General features: G+C 40.0%; 1 protein-coding gene across 1 annotated transcript in view; it reads left to right on the forward strand.

Annotated features, from left to right (window-relative positions):
• pth1r (parathyroid hormone 1 receptor) overlaps positions 1–23,959 on the forward strand; it is a 51,192-nt gene that overhangs the window by 11,142 nt on the left and 16,091 nt on the right. Inside the window, exons 2-3 of the mRNA XM_046850627.1 lie at positions 20,166–20,268; positions 23,129–23,239. Coding sequence (XP_046706583.1) covers positions 20,166–20,268; positions 23,129–23,239 — 214 coding nt within the window. The remainder of the gene's footprint in view (positions 1–20,165; positions 20,269–23,128; positions 23,240–23,959) is intronic.

A 23,959-nucleotide genomic window follows, 5' to 3' on the forward strand; every position in this document is an offset into this window, starting at 1 on the left:
CCACTAATCCTGTTTATAGTGCTAAAGTTTAGCATTAACACCATTTAAGCCTAAAGAACTGAACTGCATCTCTTTTTCTCTCTCCATCCCTCTGTCATCAGCCCAACATCCCTCTCTCTATCCATCTTTTTCTCTCTATCGCCATCTTTTTCCATCTCTCTCCCTCACCTCTGTGGATTAGCAGATCAATCCAGAAGCATGCTCTGGCTAATTATTTTTGATTCACTTGCACGTCTCTGAATTAGCGCATTCTTAACTTTGCATTTTCACACAGCGGCTGTCAATATTTTGTTTTAATACAGTTTTTTATTTCAGCTTATTATTATTATTATAATGAGACTATTACATTTTTAACACTTCTCCTCCCATACCATTCAAGCTGCATCCACTAACCTCAGTACAGAAGCTGTGGTCTTACTCACTGTCTTTTTCTCACTGATCAGAATGACGGCTTTCTAAGCTCATTTCACCAAACTCGATTTGACTCATTTGTCGAACTGATTGGATTTCTGGTTTTCTTATACCAGAGGATCAAATATCCCAAAACTCCAGTTCAGTTACACTGACGGAGTACTGAGAACCCGGCTCGTTCCCACAGCCTCAAGGTTCTCTCCTGACAAACCAACATCTCAAAGTTTCTTCAGGACATATCTCATTTGTCTAGTTATACTCACATTTAGGTTATCTTGAGTGACTATCATTTTTGTGGTGATACAGCAGTGTCCTGCATGCAGAGATCCATGAACAACAGAGCTCTGTATGTCTATAAGAGTTGGCTGATTTTAGCATGTGACGATCTCCTTCTATAGAGTTCTGATCTCAAACACCAGACCTCCTCATCTACAATAAAATCTGACTCTGACAACACCCTTGTGAAACAATCAAAAATGAACACGTGACGTAACGCTTTTTTATCATGGTTTTGGACATATTTGTCCATTTTAGAAATGAAGTGGGGAGTGATGATAGGGTGAGATGACGAGGAATCGCTGTGTTGCGTTAGCGAGCGTGTTCTCCGCTGCGTCTCCGTGCTGTTAATGTGCTGCACTGTGGCTCTCAGGAAGGCCGTGTGTTTACCTGACTCCCCCTGACCTCTGGGGGAAATTTCTCTCTCTTTTTTTTTCCTCATCTTTCCACTGGAAGAATGCTGGAGTGTGTGTGTAACTCAATGCCACTTTTATGTCTAAGTTAAACACAGCCGTGGTGTGTGTGTGTGTGTGTGTGTGTGTGTGTGTGTGTGTGTGTGTGTGTGTGTGTGTGTGTGTGTGTGTGTGTGTGTGCTTTTCCTGTTAGGCTGCTTTGGATAGCTGCCAGTCGTTGTGACGAGACATATGTGTAAAGGCACTCGTTTAATTAATACTTTTAACTTTTAAAACTCATTTTTCATTCATTAATTCATTCACATCTCTCTTGCAGTAAAACAGCAAACCTGCTGGAATTGTTTCAACTTTTAACCCCTCACACACACACACACACACACACACACACACACACACACACACACACACACACACACACACACACACACACATTATGAGATACTGCAAATCTGCCAATCTACAATCAGGCAAAATGGCAAATTACATCATTTTGAGTGTGTGTGTGTGTGTGTGTGTGTGTGTGTGTGTGTGTGTGTGTGTGTGTGTGTGACTCTTGATTAGTTCCAGTGCCGACAGCGAACAGCAACACCATCACGATAATCATTAATGTATTTTACATATCAATAAAACGATAACTAAGCCGTCTCACGCAATCCTGCAATGAAAGCTTGAGTTCATGTTAATGACATTTTTCTCACTGAACAGAAGTAAAGATTTACTGATTCTAACACCGGCTCACTGAAACATAAAGAAGTGAATGTCATGAATGAGTGAAAGGATTCTTTCATTCGGATGCTGATGTACTGAAAGACAAAGGACTGAAACAAAACAAAAAATCATTGAATGATACAGTAGAACTTACAGACTGACCAAAAGATTTACTGATTCTAACACTAAGTGTCTCGATGGCAGAGAAGTGACTCTCAGTCATGAAGCAAACAATGATGATTTAAAATGTACAAAAAATACAGGATGTATTTAAAAAAATACAAAATACAAAGATGTAATTACAGGTTTATATTAAAATTTTTGCTGTGTAAAAATCTTTTCTATAAAAACTTTTCTTTTTTTAATCATTGATATGGTTCATTCTTTTTGTAACTGCCATAACAATAAATGTCTCCACACAATATTCCACAGCATAAAGTTTAGCTGTAAATTGTAACTTTTTTGGTTGATTCGTCATGTAATACATCACAGTATGATGATGTTCATGGATGTTCAGCAAAACATGGTAACCATGGAAATGAAATGGAATCAGCCCAAACGTCAACATTTACCTCAGAAATGGCAATAAAAAAAACATTAACCATGGAAATGATAATAATTTCATTAGAAAACACCAATGTTACACTGGTATTACCCTTAGCATTAAACCATCAATAAAGTAACCATGGAAACAACACAGAATTATCTGGAATGTCAACATTTACCTCAGAAATGTTAATAGATTAATTAGAAAACATCGATATTACCCTGTATTTACATTTCAATTGCTAATACAGTAACCACGGAAACAACACTGAATCGTGTGAAACGTCAACATTTAGCTCAAATGTGTTGATAAATTACTAATAAATTATTTAATTTACAATGGATTGAGACTTGGCACTAAATCGCTAAAATAATAACTAAGGAAAGACAAGAATCTGGAACATCAACCTTAAACTTAAATGTTTTGAAAAATTATTAATAAAATAAGTGTAATTACACCTTAAATTAATTATAATGTAATGTGTATAAACAAATTATACTTGAAATTCAATATGCATTAAATTGCTAGCACTATTACCATGGCAACGACATGAAATTATCTGCAGCGTCAACATTCACCTGAGAAATATTGAAAATTTCTTCAGGAAACGCTGATATTTTACTGTCGATGCATTTAGATTTAAATAGACAACATGATAACCGTGGAATGACACAAATCGTCCAGTATGTCAACGTTTACCTCCAAAATCTTAAAAAATAAAATAAAAACACAAATTATACTGTTGATATAATTAGCATTCATTAAGTCACTAGCATGACACCCATTAAAATGACACACAATTATTCACAAAGTCAACATTTATCTCAGAAATGTTTTGATGAACATCCATATTTAATATTTTGTGATTTTATCCTACAATCCCTGTTTTCTTAGTCTTTCGAGACTTTTTTACTCTTCTGTTAGCCTCAGACGTTTAATGTCTTGATTTTTATTTAGTTTTGATTGTTCATGCTCTACTGGCTGTGAGTAGCATGGTCCTCGCTCGGCGTTATCACTGTTAGAGGTTTACACCTCAGCACTTTTCTGAAAGGCTCTCACTTTATCGAGTGTGGAATATCAATATTTTCCCTCTCAGAGGTGTGTATTCATGCTCGCGTATGGTAATGTGGCCTTAAAGAGAAGCGCGGCGTTGTGTGTTAGCGCGTTTACAGACCTCATTTCTCATTCTCAGTGCCGTGCTGCATTCCCCTCGTCTCCACGCTGACCCGCTCGCGTTGACGTGTGAAAACCGTCACCATCGCCTGGAGCTGATTTCCCTCCCTCAGTCCGTGAATGTTCTCTCACAGGCCTGAGGTTAGAGCTCAGAAAACCCTCTGTAGCACAAGTCTGAAGTTCGGCTTTTCTTTACAACACACACAGAAAACTTACCAGTTCACTTCAACAAGAAATTAGCAACCGGTAGCGGTTTGCTACATTCGAAACTATTTAGGTTCCACATTTATTTATAAGAAAATTCTGTGCAAATGGTCCCGTTTTTTTGTTGTGTTCACCAATTTATTACTCCAGATGTGAGATTTCCAGTGGCATGTCAGATATAGCGACACTGAGTGTAATTACTGTGCAATTAAAGTGTTTTTTTTTGTTAATTTTGTACATTTCTAAAGTAAATATTGACTAGATAATTTAGCTGATTACGGATCAATTCCATTTTTATCATGTTAACGGTTTAATTCCAAGTGCAATTACAGCATGATATCAGTGTGTTTTTAATACATTCATGACTACTTCTGAGGTAAATGTTGACTTTCCAGAAGATTAACTCGTTGTCATGGTTACCATGTTACCAGTGAGATGCTACATGTAATTTTAGTCACGTCAAGTCAAGTTTATTTGTATAGCGCTTTTCACAACAGACATTGTCTCAAAGCAGCTTCACAGAATTTAACAGTGAAGGTAAATGATGTGTATTTATCTCTGATGAGCAGCCGTGGTGACTGTGGCAAGGAAAAACTCCCTTAGATGTTATGAGGAAGAAACCTTGAGAGGAACCAGACTCAAAAGCAGAACCTCATCCTCATTTGGGTGACATCAAGAGTTTGATCATAAATCTTTCAACAATACAGAACACTGGAGAGTGAGAACTAACATGAGCACTGGAGTGTGTGATTATAAGTGATGATTTTTTCGACAGTCTTATACAGTCATTTGTGGTTATAAAACTAGGAGCTACTGAGCAACTCATAAAATAGCTCAACATCTGAGATCATCACAGATCCAACACCAGCTTCTCCATGCCAGAGCCTTTAAACACTCCAGGAGGTCCAGTGTTCAAACTCCACATGAAGTGGAATCCATATGGCACTGGTGCGTCTCTAGATGGTTCGGGATGTTTGTGGGCATATACTTTTTTAAAGGTCCACAATCTTCATGAGGTGGGAGGTGACTGGAGCTGGAGCAACCTCAGGATGCCTCGGGATGGGGGAGAAAGAGAAGTAATGGAGAGAAATTAGCGTAGCTGCTGTTCATGATATTAACAGCACAAGTTGATAATGTGCATGTGATCAGATGTTCTGGAGCACAAGGTTATGATGTGATGTGTGTTATGTGTAGAACTCGCTAAAAAGATACGTCTTTAATCTGCACTTAAACTGGGAGAGTGTGTCTGAGCCCCGAACACTGTCAGGAAGACTATTCCAGAGTTTAGGAGTTAAATGTGAGAATGTTCTACCACCTTTAGTGGACTTTGCTATTCTAGGAACTACTAGAAGTCCAGAGTTTTAAAATCTGACGGAGTTTAAAGTTTTGTAATGTGTTAGAAGACTGAAGAGATACATGGGAGCCGAACCATTTAGTGTTTTGTAGGTAAGTAGCAGTAGTTTGTAGTGGATTTATAGCTTAACAGGAAGCAGTGCAGGGGTGAGAAGATTGGGGTTATATGATGATATTTTCTTGACCTTGTAAGAACTCTGGCTGCTGCATTCTGAAATAACTGAAGCTTGTTTATAAAAGATGCAGGACATCCACCTAGTAATGCATTACAATAGTCCAGTCTGGAGGTCATAAACGCATGGACGAGCTTCTTTGCATCAGATATAGACAACATGTTACTCAGATTAGAAATATTTCTAAGGTGGAAGAAGCTGTTTTTGTAACTTGGTTGATATGATTATTAAAAGATAAGTTGATCTAAAATAACTCCCAGGTCTTTTACTGTTGAACTAGTGGTTACAGAACATCCGTCTAAATGCAGGTTGAGATGCTGGAGCTTCTGTGTACTAGTTTTTGGGCCGATGTGCAAAATCTCCGTCTTATCAGAATTTAATAATAGAAAGTTATGGGTCATCCAGTCTTTTATTTCTTTAACACACTTAGTTATCCGAGCTAATTGAGCGTATCGCCTGGTTTAGATAATATATAGATGGTATCATCAGCGTAACAGTGGAAGCTAATCCCATGCCTTCTAATAATATTTCCTAAGGGAAGCATGTATATTGTGAAGAGCAGGGGTCCTAGAACTGAACCTTGTGGCACGCCATATTTACTTGCATTAACCTGGATAGCTCTCCATTTTAGTCTACAAAATGGTAACGATCGGACAGGTAGGATTTAAACCAGCTTAATGCCTGTCCCTGAATGCCGATGTAATTCTGTAAGCGATCTAGGAGAAGATCATGATCTATAGTGTCGAATGGAGCACTAAGATCTAGTAAAATTAACAGCGAGATGAAGCCTTAGTCTGAAGCTAAAAACAGGTCATTAGTAATTTTAACTAGAGCAGTTTCTATGCTATGATGGAGCCTGAAACCTGACTGAAACTCTTCAAAGATATTGTTCTCTTGTAAGTGGGAACATAACTGTGCAGCGACAATCTTTTCTAAAATCTTTGAAATGGGTCTGTAATTTGATACTTTATTTGCATCCAAATGAGGATTCTTAATGAGGGGCTAAAAACGAACTTGAGGGATTTAGGGACGTGACCTAAAGATGGTGAGGAGTTAATAATATTGAGAAGAGGCTCACCAGCTGTATGGAACACTTCCTTCAGTAATTTAGTTGGAATTGGATCTAACTGACATGTTGATTTAGCTTTGGTAATAACATTATACAGCTCTTTCTGTCCTGTACATATAAAGCAGTGTAGTTGTGGAGTTGTAGGTAAGATTGTAGAGACTCATGTGAGAGACTATAGGTGAGATTGTAGAGACTCAAAGCACTTTTGTACGTCGCTCTGGATAAGGGCATCTGCAAATGCCACAAATGTAAATGTAAATGTATCAGGAGATGCTGTCAGAGGTTGGACCTCCACAATTGTTTTTCTAATACTATACATTTTTTCAGTGAAGAAATTCATAAAGTCCTCACTACTAAACTGTGATGGAACACAATTTTCAGAGCCCTGTTTTGTAGTTAATTTAGCTACTATACTGAAAAGGAACATGGGATTGTTTTTGTTATTTTCTATGAGTTTGCTCAGGTGTTCAGCTCTAGCAGCTTTTAGCGCCTGTCTGTAGCTGAGCATACTGTCTTTATACGCGATTCTAAATACCTCCAATTTAGTTTTCCTCCATTTTCTCTCCAGATTACGTGCTGTTCTCTTGAGGGCATGTGTATGACTATTATACCAAGATGCAGGTGCTTGTTCTCTAACTTTTTTTAATGGATGGGGGCAACGGTGTCTAATGTGCTAGTGAGGATAAGGTCTATGTTGTTAGTTATCTCATCAAGATTAATAGTAGTTATGGGTTTAGTGTGAAATTGAGATAAATCAGGCAGGTTATTTATGAATCTGTCCTTAGTGGTTGGAACAATAGTCCTACCAGGTTGATAGCGTGGTGCAACACGGCTAATCTGCTCTACCGGTAGTGTGTACAGTATGAGGTAATGGTCTGTGATGTCATCACTCTGAGGTAAAATATCTATATCAGTGACGTCTGCTCCGTGGGATATTATTAAGTCTAGTGTGGAATTAAAACGATAAATTGGTCTGGTGATGTTTTGTTTAACCCCAAAAGAGTTTAATAAATCCAGAAATGGTAGTAATTGTAGTGTAATTCTTTTTTTTCTTATATCAGCACATTTTAGTGTAAATGTTGTCGTTCAAGATGATTCTTTGTCATTTGTATAGTCATTGTGTTAGCAGTTCAAAGTGTAATTACAGTTTTTATTTTTAAAACAATTTTGTGAATATTTCTCAGGTGTTTGCATGCCAGATGATTCTGGGTGATTTCTGAGTCCTCAGTTTGGTGCTAAGTGTAATTATAGTGTGATTTCAGTACTTTTAAATCAATTTATTGACACCACGAAGGTAAACGTTGACATTCTGGATGATTCTGTGTCTTTTCCATGGTTACCGTGTATGCGGTTGATGCTAAATGTAATTGCACTTTGTAATTGTCATTTTTTGTCATTTTTTGTGGTTTTTTTTTTTCTGAGGTAAATAAGCTGCACTGGCATGTATTCAAGCCTTTATGATTTACCAGCTGTAGTTTTGTTTGTTGCTTAGAGCAATTTTACATAATCACATATTAATATATGATGTTTGTGTATTAGCATCTGTTGGGGCTTTTTTCCTAAAGAGCAAGTCTTCTGGACTCGGTGGTGTGTCATTCAATGGAGATGTGTTTACCTTTAAGTGTTTTTATACGTTCCAGGCAAGTAACCATTGCTTGATAAAATGTATTTTTGAGCCATAATATGAGCTCTATATTAGCTCCACCAGGTCCTGAGAGGAATGAAGTATCTGGCTAACGTTGCAGAGTTCATGCCTTATCCTGAATAATCCAAAAACCTTAATAATGTTTCAAAGAATTTATTTGTTTCATTTGATTTCAATCCCCAAACCTGTCAGTCCTCATCATCACAACATTCGACTATTTTTGGTCCCTGTCTCTGTCTTGTGCCTTTTTACCGCTTCCTGGTTGGAGCCATTCCTTCTTTTTTTTCTTCTTTTCCCCCCAAAGGGGTGTGTAAAACACTCAAGAATTCACTTGACCTTCTGATTTGATGGTCCTCATTTACATTTTTAATGGACCCTCTAAAAAGCCAATCAGAGCATCCAGATCATTAGGGAAAAACATTCATTATTGCTGTTTTTTGTTAATTAGTTAATTATCTAATTAGCTGATCTTAAGGAAAAAAAATGTCCAGAAAGGTCGTGTGTTTCAGCCTTCAGCGTTCCTACTGTCAATTCTTTCTTATTCATCTAAAAGCAAAATAATTTTAATGTAAATGAATGTAAAAGTAAATATTTGACGTCTCTTTTCTCTGACTTAATGCACATTTCCTGTAGCATTTCAGTTTTGTTTAGCCTTGCCACTGGGAATGCATTGAGAGTGTCTCTGTTTAGTAGATTGTTGTTTTTATTGATTGTTTGCTTTTCTTTTTTTTTTTTCTTTAGCCACCTTTATACTCTCAATAGAATTCGAGTCCTGTCCCTGGGCCTGACCCTCCTGTCTTCAAACAAAATTCCATGCATTAATGGAGGTTTCTCATGTTTTTTTTAACGTTAATTCCTCTGAGCGAAGGAAGAAATTATGAATGACTCATTACCTCTTTTTAATAAGAGCGCTCACCTAATTACCACTTTAAGAATGCATAATAAGCAGAGAACCTTGCGTGACATTTGTGTCTCAGGTCTTTATTTTCGAAGCCATGGGGAAATGAAGGTTTATTAAATATGGATTATTATGGACTATAGATGATTCTGAATGAAACCTTCACTTCCTCCATGTATAAATGATCTGTGATATGCTTCTGATCAAACACTTCTCCATAGGTTCAGATCTCCTTATCTTTTCTTTAAGGGCCCTATAACCCTCTGACACACACACACACACACACACACACACACACAAACACACACACACACACACACACACACACACACACACACACCTTGTGTACACACTAGAAATTCATTTATCAGTTAATTTGTATTGTACTTTTAATAATGAACATGGTCTCAGAGCAGCTTTACACAGATAAAAAAAAAAAAAGTGTAAGTTTGTCTCTGATGAACAGAGTCTCTGATGGTGGAGACTGTGGTGAAGGAAAAACTCCCTGAGATGCAGAAGGAAGAAACCTTGAGAGGAACCAGACTCAAAAGGAAACCTCATCCTCATCTGGGTTCCACCGAATGTCCATTCATTACAGATAAACGATGTTGAGGTGCAGTGATGGAGATCAGAGCAAACTGTAGTCCTGAGTCACTGTAGCAGACTGTAAATATTAACTACAGTCCAAATCCATCCTGAAAGCTCCCGTTCTTACTCCAGAATTTCATGAATCCCAGGGAGAGCCAGAGGGTAACACAGACATGAGGAATTTCTTGGATAAGAGATGCCACCACACCACCATCAACAAACCTGAGGTGAACGTGTGAGAGTGAGGAGACAACAGAATGGTGCAAAAACCCCAAAAACATCCTGTGAGCAGCAGATCTGTGAGTTTAAAACTGTATGGATGAGAGAGATGTGCAGACCTGAAGCTGAGCAAACAGGAGTCTATAGTGACTCAAGGTTTCTCTTTAGCTCTCCCACCTTCATGTGTTTTTCAGCAGCCTCGGGTATGCCACAATGGCTTACTAAATAAAATAGTGAATCTCAGTGGTCTCAGCTGCATGGTCATGTGTTGCTGTGGTGTTTGCAATTTACTTAGGAATTTCACACACAACTGAATGTGGAGTTTACACACGATGGTGCGACAAACAGAACTCATCCTTTAAAACTCCATATCTCACTGTTTTCCTGTGACAACATCTCCACAAACTAGATGTTTTTATTTATTTATTTACTTATTAAACAATTTGTTGTTGTTGTGGGATCCTGTTGGAAGGTTAGTTTTGTTTTCACTTACACTACAGCAGCTATAGTCAAGTCACACATGGGTTTTTATTGTCATTTATATAGATTTTGTAAAATCATACAAAAGTATTGGAACAGCCATGTTTATTTCCTCTCCAGACTTTTTGTGTCGCATCTCTTTGGGTGCGGTAGAATGAAATTTTCGCTTTATTGAACTTGAAGACCCAAACCTGTTCCTGCGTGACGATACCCCTGCACACAAAGCCGATCTGCTTTCCATGGGTTGGAGTGGAAGATCTTCTGCTATAGAGCTCCAAACGCATTAAACACCTTTGGGATGAATGTGAATACTGACTGCACCCCAGGAACCTCCTCACCTTCACACATACAACACTACCTGACTTTACTAACAAATCTCCACAAGCACACTCCAAAAAAAAGGTTATTATAACAGCAAATGGAGAATAGGATGTTCAAAAAAAAGTAGAAACCAAACATATGGTCAGGTTTCCACAAACGTGTAGCTGTATCGTGTATTCCCAGCTTTAATTTCTGACACGTGCATGTGAACGAGTCCGTGTGAATGAGCTGTAGTTACTATAGTAATAATATATATGGCGTACGGAGGATTATTGTGTTAGTGTCAGAACAGCTGTTGGAGAAAATGAACACCTTCAGTAGTTTATGAGGTTCTGTCACGGCCGCGCCACGCTCACATGACTGCTTTCAAATTCTACCTTTTTGCGCTGAAGGTGATATTTTTGAAAGAAAAAAAAAAACGGAGGGGTGAAAACTGGTGTTCTCCATGTAGACATGTCCGTGTACATGTCTGACTCGGTATCTTTACCTTAAGGCAGGACGTCTTTCCTTCTAATAGACTTTCGCTCTGAAAATCAGCACAAGCATTACTGTGAAATGGTAATGTGTGTGTGTGTGTGTGTGTGTGTGAGAGAGAGAGAGAGACAATGATTCATTAAAGCTTAAACACTAATTCTTAATAGGAACACTCTTATTATCTAGTTCTGTCATAGTGCTATAAATCTGTACCCTGTGCTCTAAACCCATATGCTAATTCAGCGATTAGCACACTGCGCTTGGCTTGATCCTGACAGAGGATGTTACAATGCTAAATCCATGTTAGCGTTAAATAGTACTAACTAGCGGACTAATAGGTAACAAGACGAGGTGCTTTGCTTTCTTCTGAACCAAACAACTTACTAGCATTGTGATAGGTGGCCAGTCTAACATCAGGTTTATTAGCTGCAGTTAGATATTATCAGCACACTGTATGAAGACAAGACCACATTTTTCCCATAAAAATATAAAAATAAGAGCCTAATAAACAGATGCTGGAGAATGACTCACTCTACATCACTAGTCGAGGCTGATTTCTTCAACAACATGTCAAGATATCGCTAGTAATATGTTTTGCTAACTAAATGTGCCATTAATTCTATTTCAGTGTGTTACATCAGTGTCAGGTTTAATATGGTGTTTTTTTTCTTTTAAGGATGTTTGAGAAATGCTTTTCCTGCAGCCTTATTTTTATTTTTTTAAAGGATTACATAAGCAGATGAACGCTAATGTCATAATAAGGGTGTAAATCGTTGTTTCATTTATTATTAAATTCTCTGGATGGAGGGATGATGGCGCTGTAATCTGACATGTTTATTTAAATGTTATAAATATATCTGGGACACAAAGACAGTGCAGGATACAGGGATAGCAACGCTAGCGTATGATCTCTCTCATACACATACAAACACACGCCTCTACACCGTTGTCATAATATTGTTTAATATATTAGCATGTTGTTTTTATTATCTGAACATGTCACTGATCTCATTGAATATATGTTGAATATATAATAATCTAGTATATTAACTATAAATAATATAATAGTAAAAGCCGAGTAGTCTTTATGGGTCATTATGTAGCGCAGCCGTTGAACGTGCTAGCTAGTGTTAGCAAAAAAACACTTTCTGAATAAATGACTAATAGTTTAACCTCGTGAGTCGTGAGTTACTAAAGTACATTAATCTGAACGTGTCACTGTAACGAACTGTATTGAAGGATGAGGATGAAGTTGACTTTTGAGTGGTTCCTTTCACGGTTTCTTCCTCATGAAGTCTCTTCACCACAGTCGCCACTGGCTCACGTATAAGGTAGAAACGTATAAAAAACAAACTTATAGACACTAAACTTCTACATTCCAAAATGTAGAAGTTTACAAAAAAATGTGTAATGAGTATTTCTTAGTCTTTCTCTCTGAATGGTCACATGTTTGGAGAACAAGTGAGCTGCACATGGTTAGCATTAGCACATCTAAAAAAGCTGTGTATAGAGCTTCAGCAGGAGATGAGGACAGCCCACAGACAGGGTGTATTTTTAGCGATATAATTACAGACTCCACTGCACACTGCGACTAGCATGTTAGTCATGGTTAGCGCCCGCACATCTTTGTTCATTTCTCTTTCAGCCACTGTTTAAGTTAGCATGCTAGCTTCAGGTTTGACTTCATCCTCATTTGTTAGCTTCGAGAAAATGCGAGAAAAAAAATGAAGGAAAGAAAAACATATAGTGGATATTAAAAGCGCTTATATAACAGATCAAAACGCTCCATTTTTGTCAATTAGAGGGAAAAAAGCGGTGCGGCGACACGACATGTTTCCATACGAGCCGATTTGGCTGAGGAAAAGCTGTAATTACGGCTCTGAATGGAGCTTTAAGTCAGAATGTGGTTTGGCGAACGTTTCCAAGGGACAAGCAGTCTTGTGGTTTGTGGTTTTTTGTCATCAAATGCAAATTGCACAGTCGAAGAGGAGAAATAAAATGAGCTAGGAGCTTCCAGGATCCCGCTTGGCTCCACTCCTACATGTCAAAACCCCCTTTTTTTATTTAGAAAGAATTGAAGAGACTCTCTCATTCAGAGCTATGTAAGTTCAAGGATCAGGAGAACAAGGGCAGGGATAGGAATGTGAAGGAGAACCAGGAGAGGAATCCTGAATAAGAACAGGAACATGCAGGAGAACCTGACAGGAACCCAAGACAGCAATGTGCAGGAGAACCTGACAGGAACCTGAGTATTGATCGAGTATTTGAGATGGGGCAGTGAAGGTGAGGGCAGAGGTGGTAGAGATGGATGTGGACCTGGTGGTGAAGGAAATGCTCGAGATTATGGAGGTGAAGGAGGAGGTGATGGTGTTGCAGAAGGATGTGGATGTGACTTTCCTTGGAGAGGATTATTAAATATTATATACTCTATTTATTTTATTTTATACAGAAGCAAATGGTGAAGATGTTCCACAATACATTAAGCAATATTTAATAGAATTTTAAAAGTATATATACAGTATATATATTTTTGACAATTTCTTAAAAAATTGTTGAATAATTTATTCAAATATTGCTGAATGTTTCATGTAAATATTTAATGCAAAATTAAAAATAATTGTAAAGTATTAATACACTAATTTTAATTCACTGATAGAATTAATATTCAATTTAAAATATTCAACCTGTTTTTTTGTGTTACATTAAATATTTAACTTAAATATATGAAATGTATTTTTTTATTATTATCTTTTTTTAATAAAATTAAATATTTTAAAGATTTTTCACCACTTGAATTTTTCATACCGAACTGTAAATTAAAAAACACTCAAGTCAGATTTTATTTATTTGTTTGTTTGTCTGTTTTTTCAAAATAAATGACACTTATTTAGTTTGCTAATTATCTGTTAGCATGTGCCACAGCTTGCTAAATAACTAGCTTGCTAATTAACCATGTTTGGGCTGCAGCAGTAATAAGTGGAACGATCCTGACAGGAAGTGGATTAGCCGAACAGGAGTGAGCTCCCGGTTCAGTACTTCACTTCCGTGGCATTTCGCTACGTGACTTCATAATACAGCCTGCGCTCCTTTCTGACCTTTTCCCCTCAGTCTCTTCTGAGAGCTGGAGCTGTTTATCACACAGACACGTATTTACACAAAAACCCTCGATGCTGAGTGTTAGACAGACGTTAACCCATCCAACACACACACACACACACACACACACACACACTCAGAGGAAATTTCGCTGTGTGTTTTCAGGCCTTTCATTTTCCCAAACAGTTTCACTGCTGTTTATTTTCACATCCTTTCTTCTTCTTTCTTTCATTTCTGAAGTAAATATCATTCACACAACATAGCAAGAAAAAGTGTGTGTGTGTGTGTGTGTGTGTGTGTGTGTGTGTGTGTGTGTTTGTGTTTGTTACAGAAAAAAGCATTTACATCTATATTTTATTTTATTTCATTTAGTGTTTAATACTAATTACACCAAAATCGCTACAAGCAGAATAACTCTAGGATGTGTAGGTGTAAGGTGTAGTTGATGGTAGTGTAGGTGGTGGAGGGTGGTGTCAATGTAAGGGTGCAGTTGGTGGTGGTGTAGGGGTGTGGATGTAGAGGTTGGAGTTGGTGGTGGTGTAGGCATTGGAGGTGTGGATGTTCGGGGTGGTGTAGGTGGTGATGGGGGTTTGGATATAGAGGTGGTGTTGGTGGTGGTGTAGGCGTTGGAGGGGTGTGGATGTTGGTGGTGGTGTAGGCGTTGGAGGGGTGTGGATGTTGGGGTGGTGTGGGCATTGGAGGTGTGGATGATGGTGGTGGTGTAGGCGGTGGATGGGGTGTGCATGTTGGGGTGGTGTAGGCGGTGGAAGGAGTTTGGATATAGAGGTGGTGTTGGCATTGGAGGGGTGTGGATGTTGGCGGTGGTGTAGGCATTGGAGGGGTGTGGATGTTGGGGTGATGTAGGCGTTGGAGGGGTGTGGATGTTGGTGGTGGTGTAGGAGGTGGAGGGGTGTGGATGTAGAGGTAAAGGTGGTGTTGGTGGAGGTGGTAAAGGGATGAAGGTGTTGGAGTTAATGAATGATGAGGTGGAGGCGGTGATGGTGTAGGTGTTGGAGGGTGAAGGTGTTGAAGTTAATGAATTTGGAGGTGAAGGTGGTGGTGTAGGAGGGGTGTAGGTAATTGAGTTAGTGAATGTGGAGGTAAGGGGTGGTAATGTAGGAGGGTGGAGGTAATTGAGTTAGTGAATGTGGAGGTGAAGGTGGTGGTAATGTAGGAGGGGTGGGGTGATAATGTGTTAGTGAATGTGGAGGTGAAGATGGTGTAGGTGAAGGTGGTGGAGGTGAAGGTGGTGGTAATGTAGGAGGGGGTGGAGGTGATAATGTGTTAGTGAATGTGGAGGTGAAGATGGTGGAGGTGAAAGTGGTGGAAGGAGATGTGGCTGTCACTCTGCTCAGTGGGTTTGGAGAGGATTGTGGAATATTCTATACTGGCTGTGACTGTACAGGTTTGTATCTGAGCTGTGTTTACTCCTGGCTCCATCTCGTTCCGTTTGTGGTTGTTTGCTGCTCCCTTAAACGTCCTGCAACCTGTGTGTGTGTGTGTGTGTGTGTGTGTGTGTGTGTGTGTGTGTGTGTGTGTGTCAGAGTGTCAGAGAATACTAATGCCTTTAATACTGTACATGAACACTGTGTGGTTTCTGAAGACCAGCCACTGTACACACACGCACAAACACACACACACGCACACACACGCACACACAGATTTAATATGGAATCTCTCTGAACTCTAATTGTCACTTTTATTTATTTATTTTGTTTGTTTGTTTGTTTGTTTATTTTAGTTTTTGAAACAGGGTAAAGATTCAGTATGATCTTGATGAAATGTTATCCCTCCTTTTATTTATTTTGTTTGTTTGTTTGTTTGTTTATTCAATGCATAATTTTATTCCTGGTTTTATAACTGGAATTTTTACATTATTTTTCAAATAAATAAATAAAAATAAATATTTAATTGCATAAATTAAAAATACAACTGATGCAAACTAATACATTACAGATGACATACAAAAAATGAATTAAATCTATTAAAAAAAAATATTGCAAATATTAGAGGTGTCCATTTATTTTATTTATTTAATCACAGTTAATCTCATGATTGTCACGAGTTAACTGGTGATTAATCACAACTTAATTGCACATTGGTCTCTTTTCCAAATGTACATTAAATTAATACTTTGAAAAACTCTAATAAGCATGTGCATTTTATGTTTATGTCAAATTTATGTTTATTATTAGTAAAACCAAACTTAACCTCGAGCATAGAGCATCTTCTCCTTCTCCTCCTTCCTGGTGGCTCCATCCTCAGCATTCTTCTACTGATATACCCCATGTTCCTCCTCTGCACATGTCCAAACCATCTCAATCTCACCTCCCTCACCTTGTCTCCAAAACGTCCTACATGCGCTGTCCCTCTAATAAACTCATTTCTAATCCTGTCCATCGTCGTCACTCCCAACGAACATCTCAACATCTTCAGCTCTGCTACCTCCAGCTCCACCTCCTGTCTTTTACTCAATGCCACTGTCTCTAAACCATACAACATCTCAGGTCTCACCACAGTCCTATAAACTTTCCTTTCACTCTCACAGATACTCTTCTATCACAAATCACTCCTGCTATCACTCTTCTCCACCCACTCCACCCTGCCTGCACTCTTTTCTTCACTTCTCTAACACACTCTCCATTACTCTGCACTGTTGACCCCAGGTACCTGAACTCCTCCACCTTCTCCACCTCTTCTCCCTGCAACCGCACCCCTCCACTGCCCTCCCTCTCATTCACACACATGTACTCTGTCTTACTCCTACTGACTTTTATTCCCCTTCTCTCCAGCGTGTACCTCCACCTCTCCAGGCTCTTCTCAACCTGCTCCCTACTCTCACCACAAATCACAATATCATCCACAAACATCATAGTCCAAGGAGACTCCTGTCTGACCTCGTCCTTCAACCTGTCCATCACCACTGCAAACAGGAAAGGGCTCAGAGCCAATCCTTGTTGCAGTCCAATCTTTATCTTGAACCAGTCTGTCGTTCCTACTGCACACTTCACTGCTGTCACACTGTCCTCATACATGTCCTGCACCACCCTCACATACTTCTCTGACACACCAGACTTCCTCATACAATACCACAACTCCTCTCTCCACCCTGTTGTACACTTTCTCTAAATCCACAAATACACAATGCAGCTCCTTCTGACCTTCTCTATACTTCTCCATCAACATTCTCAAAGCAAATAAGGCATCTGTGGTGCTCTTCCTCGGCATGAAACCATACTGTTGCTCACAGATGGTCACCTCTTCTCTCAGTCTGGCTTCCACTACTCTTTCCCATAACTTCATGGTGTGACTGATCAACTTTATTCCCCTGTAGTTACTGCAGGTCTGCACATCTCCCTTATGCTTAAAGATCGGTCACTCTGTTGATCCCAATTCTGTTTTCCAACCTCTTCCTCCTTCTGCTCTTCTGTACTTCCTCAATCCACCACCACGTCTTTTTGTCTTCCTTTCTATTTCCAGATGTTACACCAAGTACCTTTTTAGCTGTCTCCCTCATAACTTCTGCAGTAGCCTTAATCATCCAGCACCTCCTCACCACCACCGAGCTCCTGTCTGACCTCTTCCCTGAACCTCACACTACACTCTTCCTCCTTCAGTTTCCACAATCTTATTCTTCTTTCAGTCCTCACTCTCCTCCTCTTCCTCTTTACCTCCAAAACCATCCTACAGACCACCATCCGATGCTGTCTAGCTACACTGTCCCCTGCCAACACCTTACAGTCTCCAATCTCCTTCAGGTTGCATCTCCTACATAGAACATATTCCACCTGTGTCTACCACCATCTGCCCTTCCACATTCCTCTCCTTAAAGCCATACCTACCATCACCTCCTCATCACCTCTGTTCCCTTCACCTACATGTCCATTAAAGTCTGCCCCAATCACCAATCTTTCATTCTTAGGTTCACGTTCTACCACTTCATCTAATTCACTCTAGAATTTTTTCTTCTCCTCCATCTCACAACCCACTTGTGGAGCATAAACACTGATGACATTTATCATCACCTCCTCAACTTCCAGCTTCACGATCATCACCCTATCAGAAACTCTCTTCACCTCCACTACACTCTTACTGTACTCTTCCTTCAGAATCATCCCTACACCATTTCTCTTTCCATCCACACCATGATAGAACAGTTTAAACACCTCCAGTGTTCCTGCTCTTACTCCCTTTCCACTTGCTCTCCAGAACACCCAACATATCTACCTTTCTCCTCTCCATCATATCAGCTCCCTCTCTCCCTTCACCCGTCATAGTACCAACCCGAACCTCCACTCTCCTCCACTGCTCCTTTCCCTGCCGTCTCTGTAGATGTCTTCCTCCTCCCCTTCTCCCCTTCAGCCAACAGCAGCACAATTTTCACCGGTACCCTGTTGTTGTTGATTCCTGATCCGCATATTTGATTTGGCAGATTACGCTGGATGTCCTTCATAACACAATCCTCCCCATTTATCCAGGCTCGAGACCGACACTGAGGGTCACCTGACCTGTGCAACCTTACTATATACATATATAAAATCAATAAAACCCTCACCCCTCTGAGCCCCTGAGCAAGACCCTTAACCCTCTGCATAAAGGCACAGATGTAATTTAAAGCCACTACAGCTGGACGTGGTGTTGTGTTTGTTTCCTGTAGCGGGGTTCAGATGAGGTGTTTAAGTGTAACTGAATATTTGAGTGGAAACAGAAAACAGCAGTAATGGTGATGAGGTCTACAATAAAGACTCGTCATTGAAGTATTTTGGCTTTTAGCATCAAACGTCTTTTTAATGTCATTAAAAGTGTGTGTGTGTGTGTGTGTGTGTGTGTGATTGTTGTTGTGGATAAGAGCCTTTGTGATCTCACGCTGTTTATCTGAAATTGCAGACCCACACCATATTGATCCCGGGTCCGATTTCAGAGACGCAATTTCCCCATCACTGTGTTCCTCTTTTCCTTTTCTTTCAATTCTTTTGCTGTGTCTGAATTACACTCACTCCTCACTGCGGATCTGACTGTAATTATTACACCACTCCGCCACATGCGGTTGTTACATTGTTCATTGTTTATACAGTGTTCTATACACTTTATTATTGTTATTACAGCATGGCTGTTACTGGTGTGATATTACAGTGTCCTTTTCCGTGTTTTTAAAGAATTACCCTGTTGTTAGTGTTGTTACGGTGTTAGTGTTTATAAAGACTTAGGTTGTTAAAGCAATGCTGGTATATCATTGTAGTGGTATTACAAATCCTTTTGCCGTGTTAAATAATTAGTGTTGTTGCATTGTTATAATGGAGTTAGTGTTTATATATGCTTGTTACAATGTTTTTACAGCATTACAGTATTGTTACAGTGTTACGGTGTTACACTGTTAGTGTAATTATGGCATTGTGGTGTTAAGGTGTTTTTACATTGTTAGTGTAATTATGGCATTGTGGTGTTACGGTGTTGTTACAGTTTTAGTATGATTGTAAAATTGAAGTGTTATTGTGCTTGTACAGTATTATTGTGATTATGGCATTGTGGTGTTTTGTGTTGTTACAGTGTTGCTGTGATTATGGTGTTGTTACAGTGTTAGTGTAATTATGGCATTATGGTGTTACAGTGTTGTTACAGTGTAAAAGTGATTATGCCGTTATGGTGTTAGTGTTGTTACAGTGTTAGTGTGATTATAGCATTGCAGTGTTACAGTGTTGTTACAGTGTTAGTGTGATTATGGCATTGCGGTGGTTAAATCTGTGGTAATAAATCTGTGGTTGATTTGCATATTTCATTGTTTTTATATGTCTTTGTGTTTAAAGGTCATGAAAAGCCCATGAACAATCCCTAAACACTTGTTTGTGTTTACCGATCAGGTGTACACATGCAAATGACTATGATGTAAATATTAGCCTTCCCCAGGATAACAGTGATTGATATGCAAATATGCCCTTGATTATGCGAATGATCTGTGTGGTAATTTATTATTTGTAATGTAAAAACTCATGCGCAGTACCAATATGCAGATTTACACTGTATTTATGCTAATGAGCATGCCTCCCTCACGTCAGTTTTCTGCCCTCACTCTTGGGGGGGTTGTTTATATTTGTTTTTGAAGTTTGTGGGTTTTCTCAGGTGGAGGCTGATGACGTCCTGACGAAGGAAGAGCAGATGAACCTCATCATCACCGCCAGGAACAAGTGCATGAAGTCCATAAAGTCCAGACACAAAACATCTGGTGAGAAATGAAGATTTATACAAAAACTTTAGGCATTTTAGACATGTGGCTGTGTCCTTAACGTCTGTTCTCCCTCCCCAGGGCCCTAGAGTTTACTAACTTTACACCACCTTCAGCATAAAGCGTGCAGAAAACAGTACTGAATGAGTCCTACAGTGACGTGTGTGTGTGTGTGTGTGTGTGTGTGTGTGTGTTACCCGTGGCAGTGTGACCTGTGTACCTGCTGCTGGTCTGGGTGACTGTGTGTGTATGTGTTGATGTGTGTACATGTGGGTGTGTGTGTGCGTGTGTGCATGTGTGTGTGTCTGTGAATTTGTGTGTGCATGTGTGTGTGTGTGTGTGTGTGTGTGTGTATGTTACCCACGGCAGTGTGACCTGTGTACCTGCTGCTGGTCTTGTCAGACATTGTAACCTGCTTCAGAGGATGGACATGTTTTTTGCCCATCAGAGTGCATTAGCGATGTTGACTTCATCCACTACCCTGAGAGATACCGTTACTGTTCCTCCTGCTGCTGAGTCTGAAGGGTTCACCCTCAGGTTCTTGTCTGATCTGTACGAGTGAAGTGTGTTGTACGAGTCACCGCTTGTTCCTGCTCATCTCCACCACCAGGAGAACACTTATGTTATTACCCTGTCAGCTCCTACACTCCCTCCTTCAGCACATTTTTGTGATTAAGAACACTGAGGGTTTCATCAGTATAAGTTGAAGAACATGTCTAATTGTTCAGCCGTCTTGGGTTGTGAGGGACACACCCTCAGTGTGTGTGTGTGTTTTCTCCCTGAGACCTCAGCCCACCCTTCACATCCCCACTCGGACAGTAAAGCAGTTATTATTAGTCGTGCCATGTTGGATTGTTTGCCCAGTGCGGTTTAAGTTTTAGCGAGCGGCTAGCTGAATCGGGTTTGGCTATTCTTGTCTTAACCTCAAACCTCCAACCTCCTGTTTGTTGTTCCTGTGCCTCACTGAGCCCTGAGTCTTCACCACGGACACACACTCTCACACACACACACACACACACACACACACACACTCTCAGAACAAGGTCCTCATTGAGACAGATGAGCAAAATTAAGTTGATTCGATGTCAAAATAATTCTAGAATAACTGCTCAAACACAGCCTGTGTGTGTGTGTGTGTGTGTGTGTGTGTGTGTGTGTGTATGTGTGTTCCATCTGTGTTTTTACACATTTTGGACCGCCACCCCGAATGGCATAAAAAGAAATAAAGCAGTAATCAGGGATAGAAAATACGGACTGAGGAAGGAATTTGTTGCCGTTAGAAGCCAGAAACGAAAGAAAACACTGATACAATGATGGATGAATAGTTGCCTGGGTTCCGGTTGCCTAGCGACAGTGTACATGTATGATCAGCGAGTGTGTTGTGTGCGTTGCGTGTCATGGCGTCTGACTGTTGAATCGTAGCCATAGGAACAGGAAGTTTTATTTTAAAGTGATGCATAAGTGGTATTTTCAAGGTTTTATTCAATGTCCTTGTTTGACCTTGAGGGATATCTGAGCGTTGTGGCTTCACATAGCCAGATTACAGAGTCGGGGGGAAAGACAAATATTTAAACACGGCCGGAGTGACATCACTAAGAACCGCACACCGGCCGGGGGAAATACCGTGGGTGCTGGCGGTCTGGAGAGAAAGCGTGGTGTACGCTGACTCCTGTAGGGCTGGAGCTAAACATGATGGGTGGAGTCATAGGTAATCAGTGTGGTGGTAGGTGAGGTGGGGTTTTTCTTTTACAACAGAGGTGGGTGGGGTGATGGTTAATTAGCACCAGGTGGTTTGGTGGTGGTTGGGGTAGTGGTTAATTAGTGTGATGTGGTAGGTGGATTTATGATAATTAGTGTAGTGGTGATTGGTGGATTTATGTTAATTGGTTTGGTGAGGGGTTAAAGTTATTGTAATTAGCATAGTGTGGTGGGTGGAGTTACGGTAATTATAATGGGGTGGTGGTTGGAGTTATAGTAATAAGCATGCTGTGGTGGGTGGAGTTATGGTAATTACCATGGTGTGGTGGGTGGAGTCATGGTAATTGGACTGGTGTGGTGGGTGGAGTTATGATAACATGATGTGGTGGGTGGAGTCATGGTAATTAGAATGGTGTGGTGGGTGGAGCCATTGTAATTAGCATGGTGTGGTGGGTGGTGTAATTGTATATTGTGATTTTGTGTATATTTTATATGTATATGTGTCTGCAAAATAGAGAAATTGTGTGTGAGTGTGAGTGTGTGTGTGTGTGTGTGTGTGTGTGTGTGTGTGATGGACCTCACAGCCGTCATTCGTATTTTATTTTATAACTGGTTATTTTGCAGCAGCTGGTTTTAATAAAAGCTACACTGAAAATCCGAAAACACACACGTCGAGGCCAAGAAGCTGTGGGAACAGAAGCAGATCACACTCATTATTAAAACACACACTCACACACACACACACTCACACACACACACTCACACACACACACACACACACACACACACACACACACACACACACACACACACTTATGAGTATTTGAAAAAGTGCAGATCCATCAGAACCATTTCTGCTCATGATGCGGACGGTTTGAAGGGGAAGCAGTGAGGCGGTCCACGTCCCCACCATGCGGTCCGATAATTACACACTGCCCTGATGTGTGTGTGTGTGTGTGTGTGTGTGTGTGTGTGTGTGTGTGTGTGTGGGCCTGGGAAAAACCTTTTTGCACAGGCTGCGTCTCAAATCACACTGTGATCTAATCCTGTAAAGTATTTATTATGTAGAAATTCAGATCAGAACTGAGAGCTTCATTACATTCTGTGGTGTGTGTGTGTGTGTGTGTGTGTGTGTGTGTGTGTGTGTGTGTGTGTGTTGTAGATGGTAACTGTGTCCCCGAGTGGGATGGCTTTGTGTGCTGGCCTGAAGGAGCTCCAGGACAAATGGTGTCTGTTTCCTGTCCTGAGTACGTCTACGACTTTAACCACAAAGGTGACACACACACACACACACACACACAATGAAAGAAGGAGGAAAGCATCTTGATAAAGCCAGTAGAGAAAAAAGGTTGAGATTGATTTTCAGGTTACTGTGCAGATCTGAAGCACTAATAAACAGATCCAGGTTTCCTCACTGTGTTAAATTGCCCTTCTTGAGTGAACTCTGACCTCTGAAGGTTAAAACACAGCTGTTCTGGACATCTCAGGAGACTGTGAGCGAGTGCTTAGTGAAGTGATTAATGAAGTGGAAGTGGAGATGCATCCCTGACTCAGTGTCTCTATAACCCTGCAGGGACGAGACTTTTGTTTGATAATAATAGTGGATATTCTTCTGTTCGCACCGAGACGGCGTTTTCAGTCAACAAAAACATAGCTTTGAAAACGCTCTCCAAAGTGGATACATTTGAAAAAGCTGTTTTTCGCATCGGAGTGTGGACTGGGTGTGAAAATGGAGGCTTTTGAAAAATGATGACGAAATTTTCCTTTTCCACGACGTTTCGAAGAACCGTAAAGAAATAAACGGCAAGTGGAAATATGACGCGAGTCGAAGGGACGTAAATTCATTCAGACGTTTCATTGTGGATGAGCAACTTTTGAGAAACGTTTGAAAAGGAAAGTGTGGACGCAGAGCGCTTTTTTAGACGATTTGAAAGTCCAGTGTAGTGTCGCTGTAGCCTCTATACTCTTTACTACTTTCACTACTTGGGTTTTA

The sequence above is a fragment of the Silurus meridionalis genome, chromosome 6 (assembly GCF_014805685.1).
Source record: "Silurus meridionalis isolate SWU-2019-XX chromosome 6, ASM1480568v1, whole genome shotgun sequence".
Taxonomy (NCBI): domain Eukaryota; kingdom Metazoa; phylum Chordata; class Actinopteri; order Siluriformes; family Siluridae; genus Silurus; species Silurus meridionalis.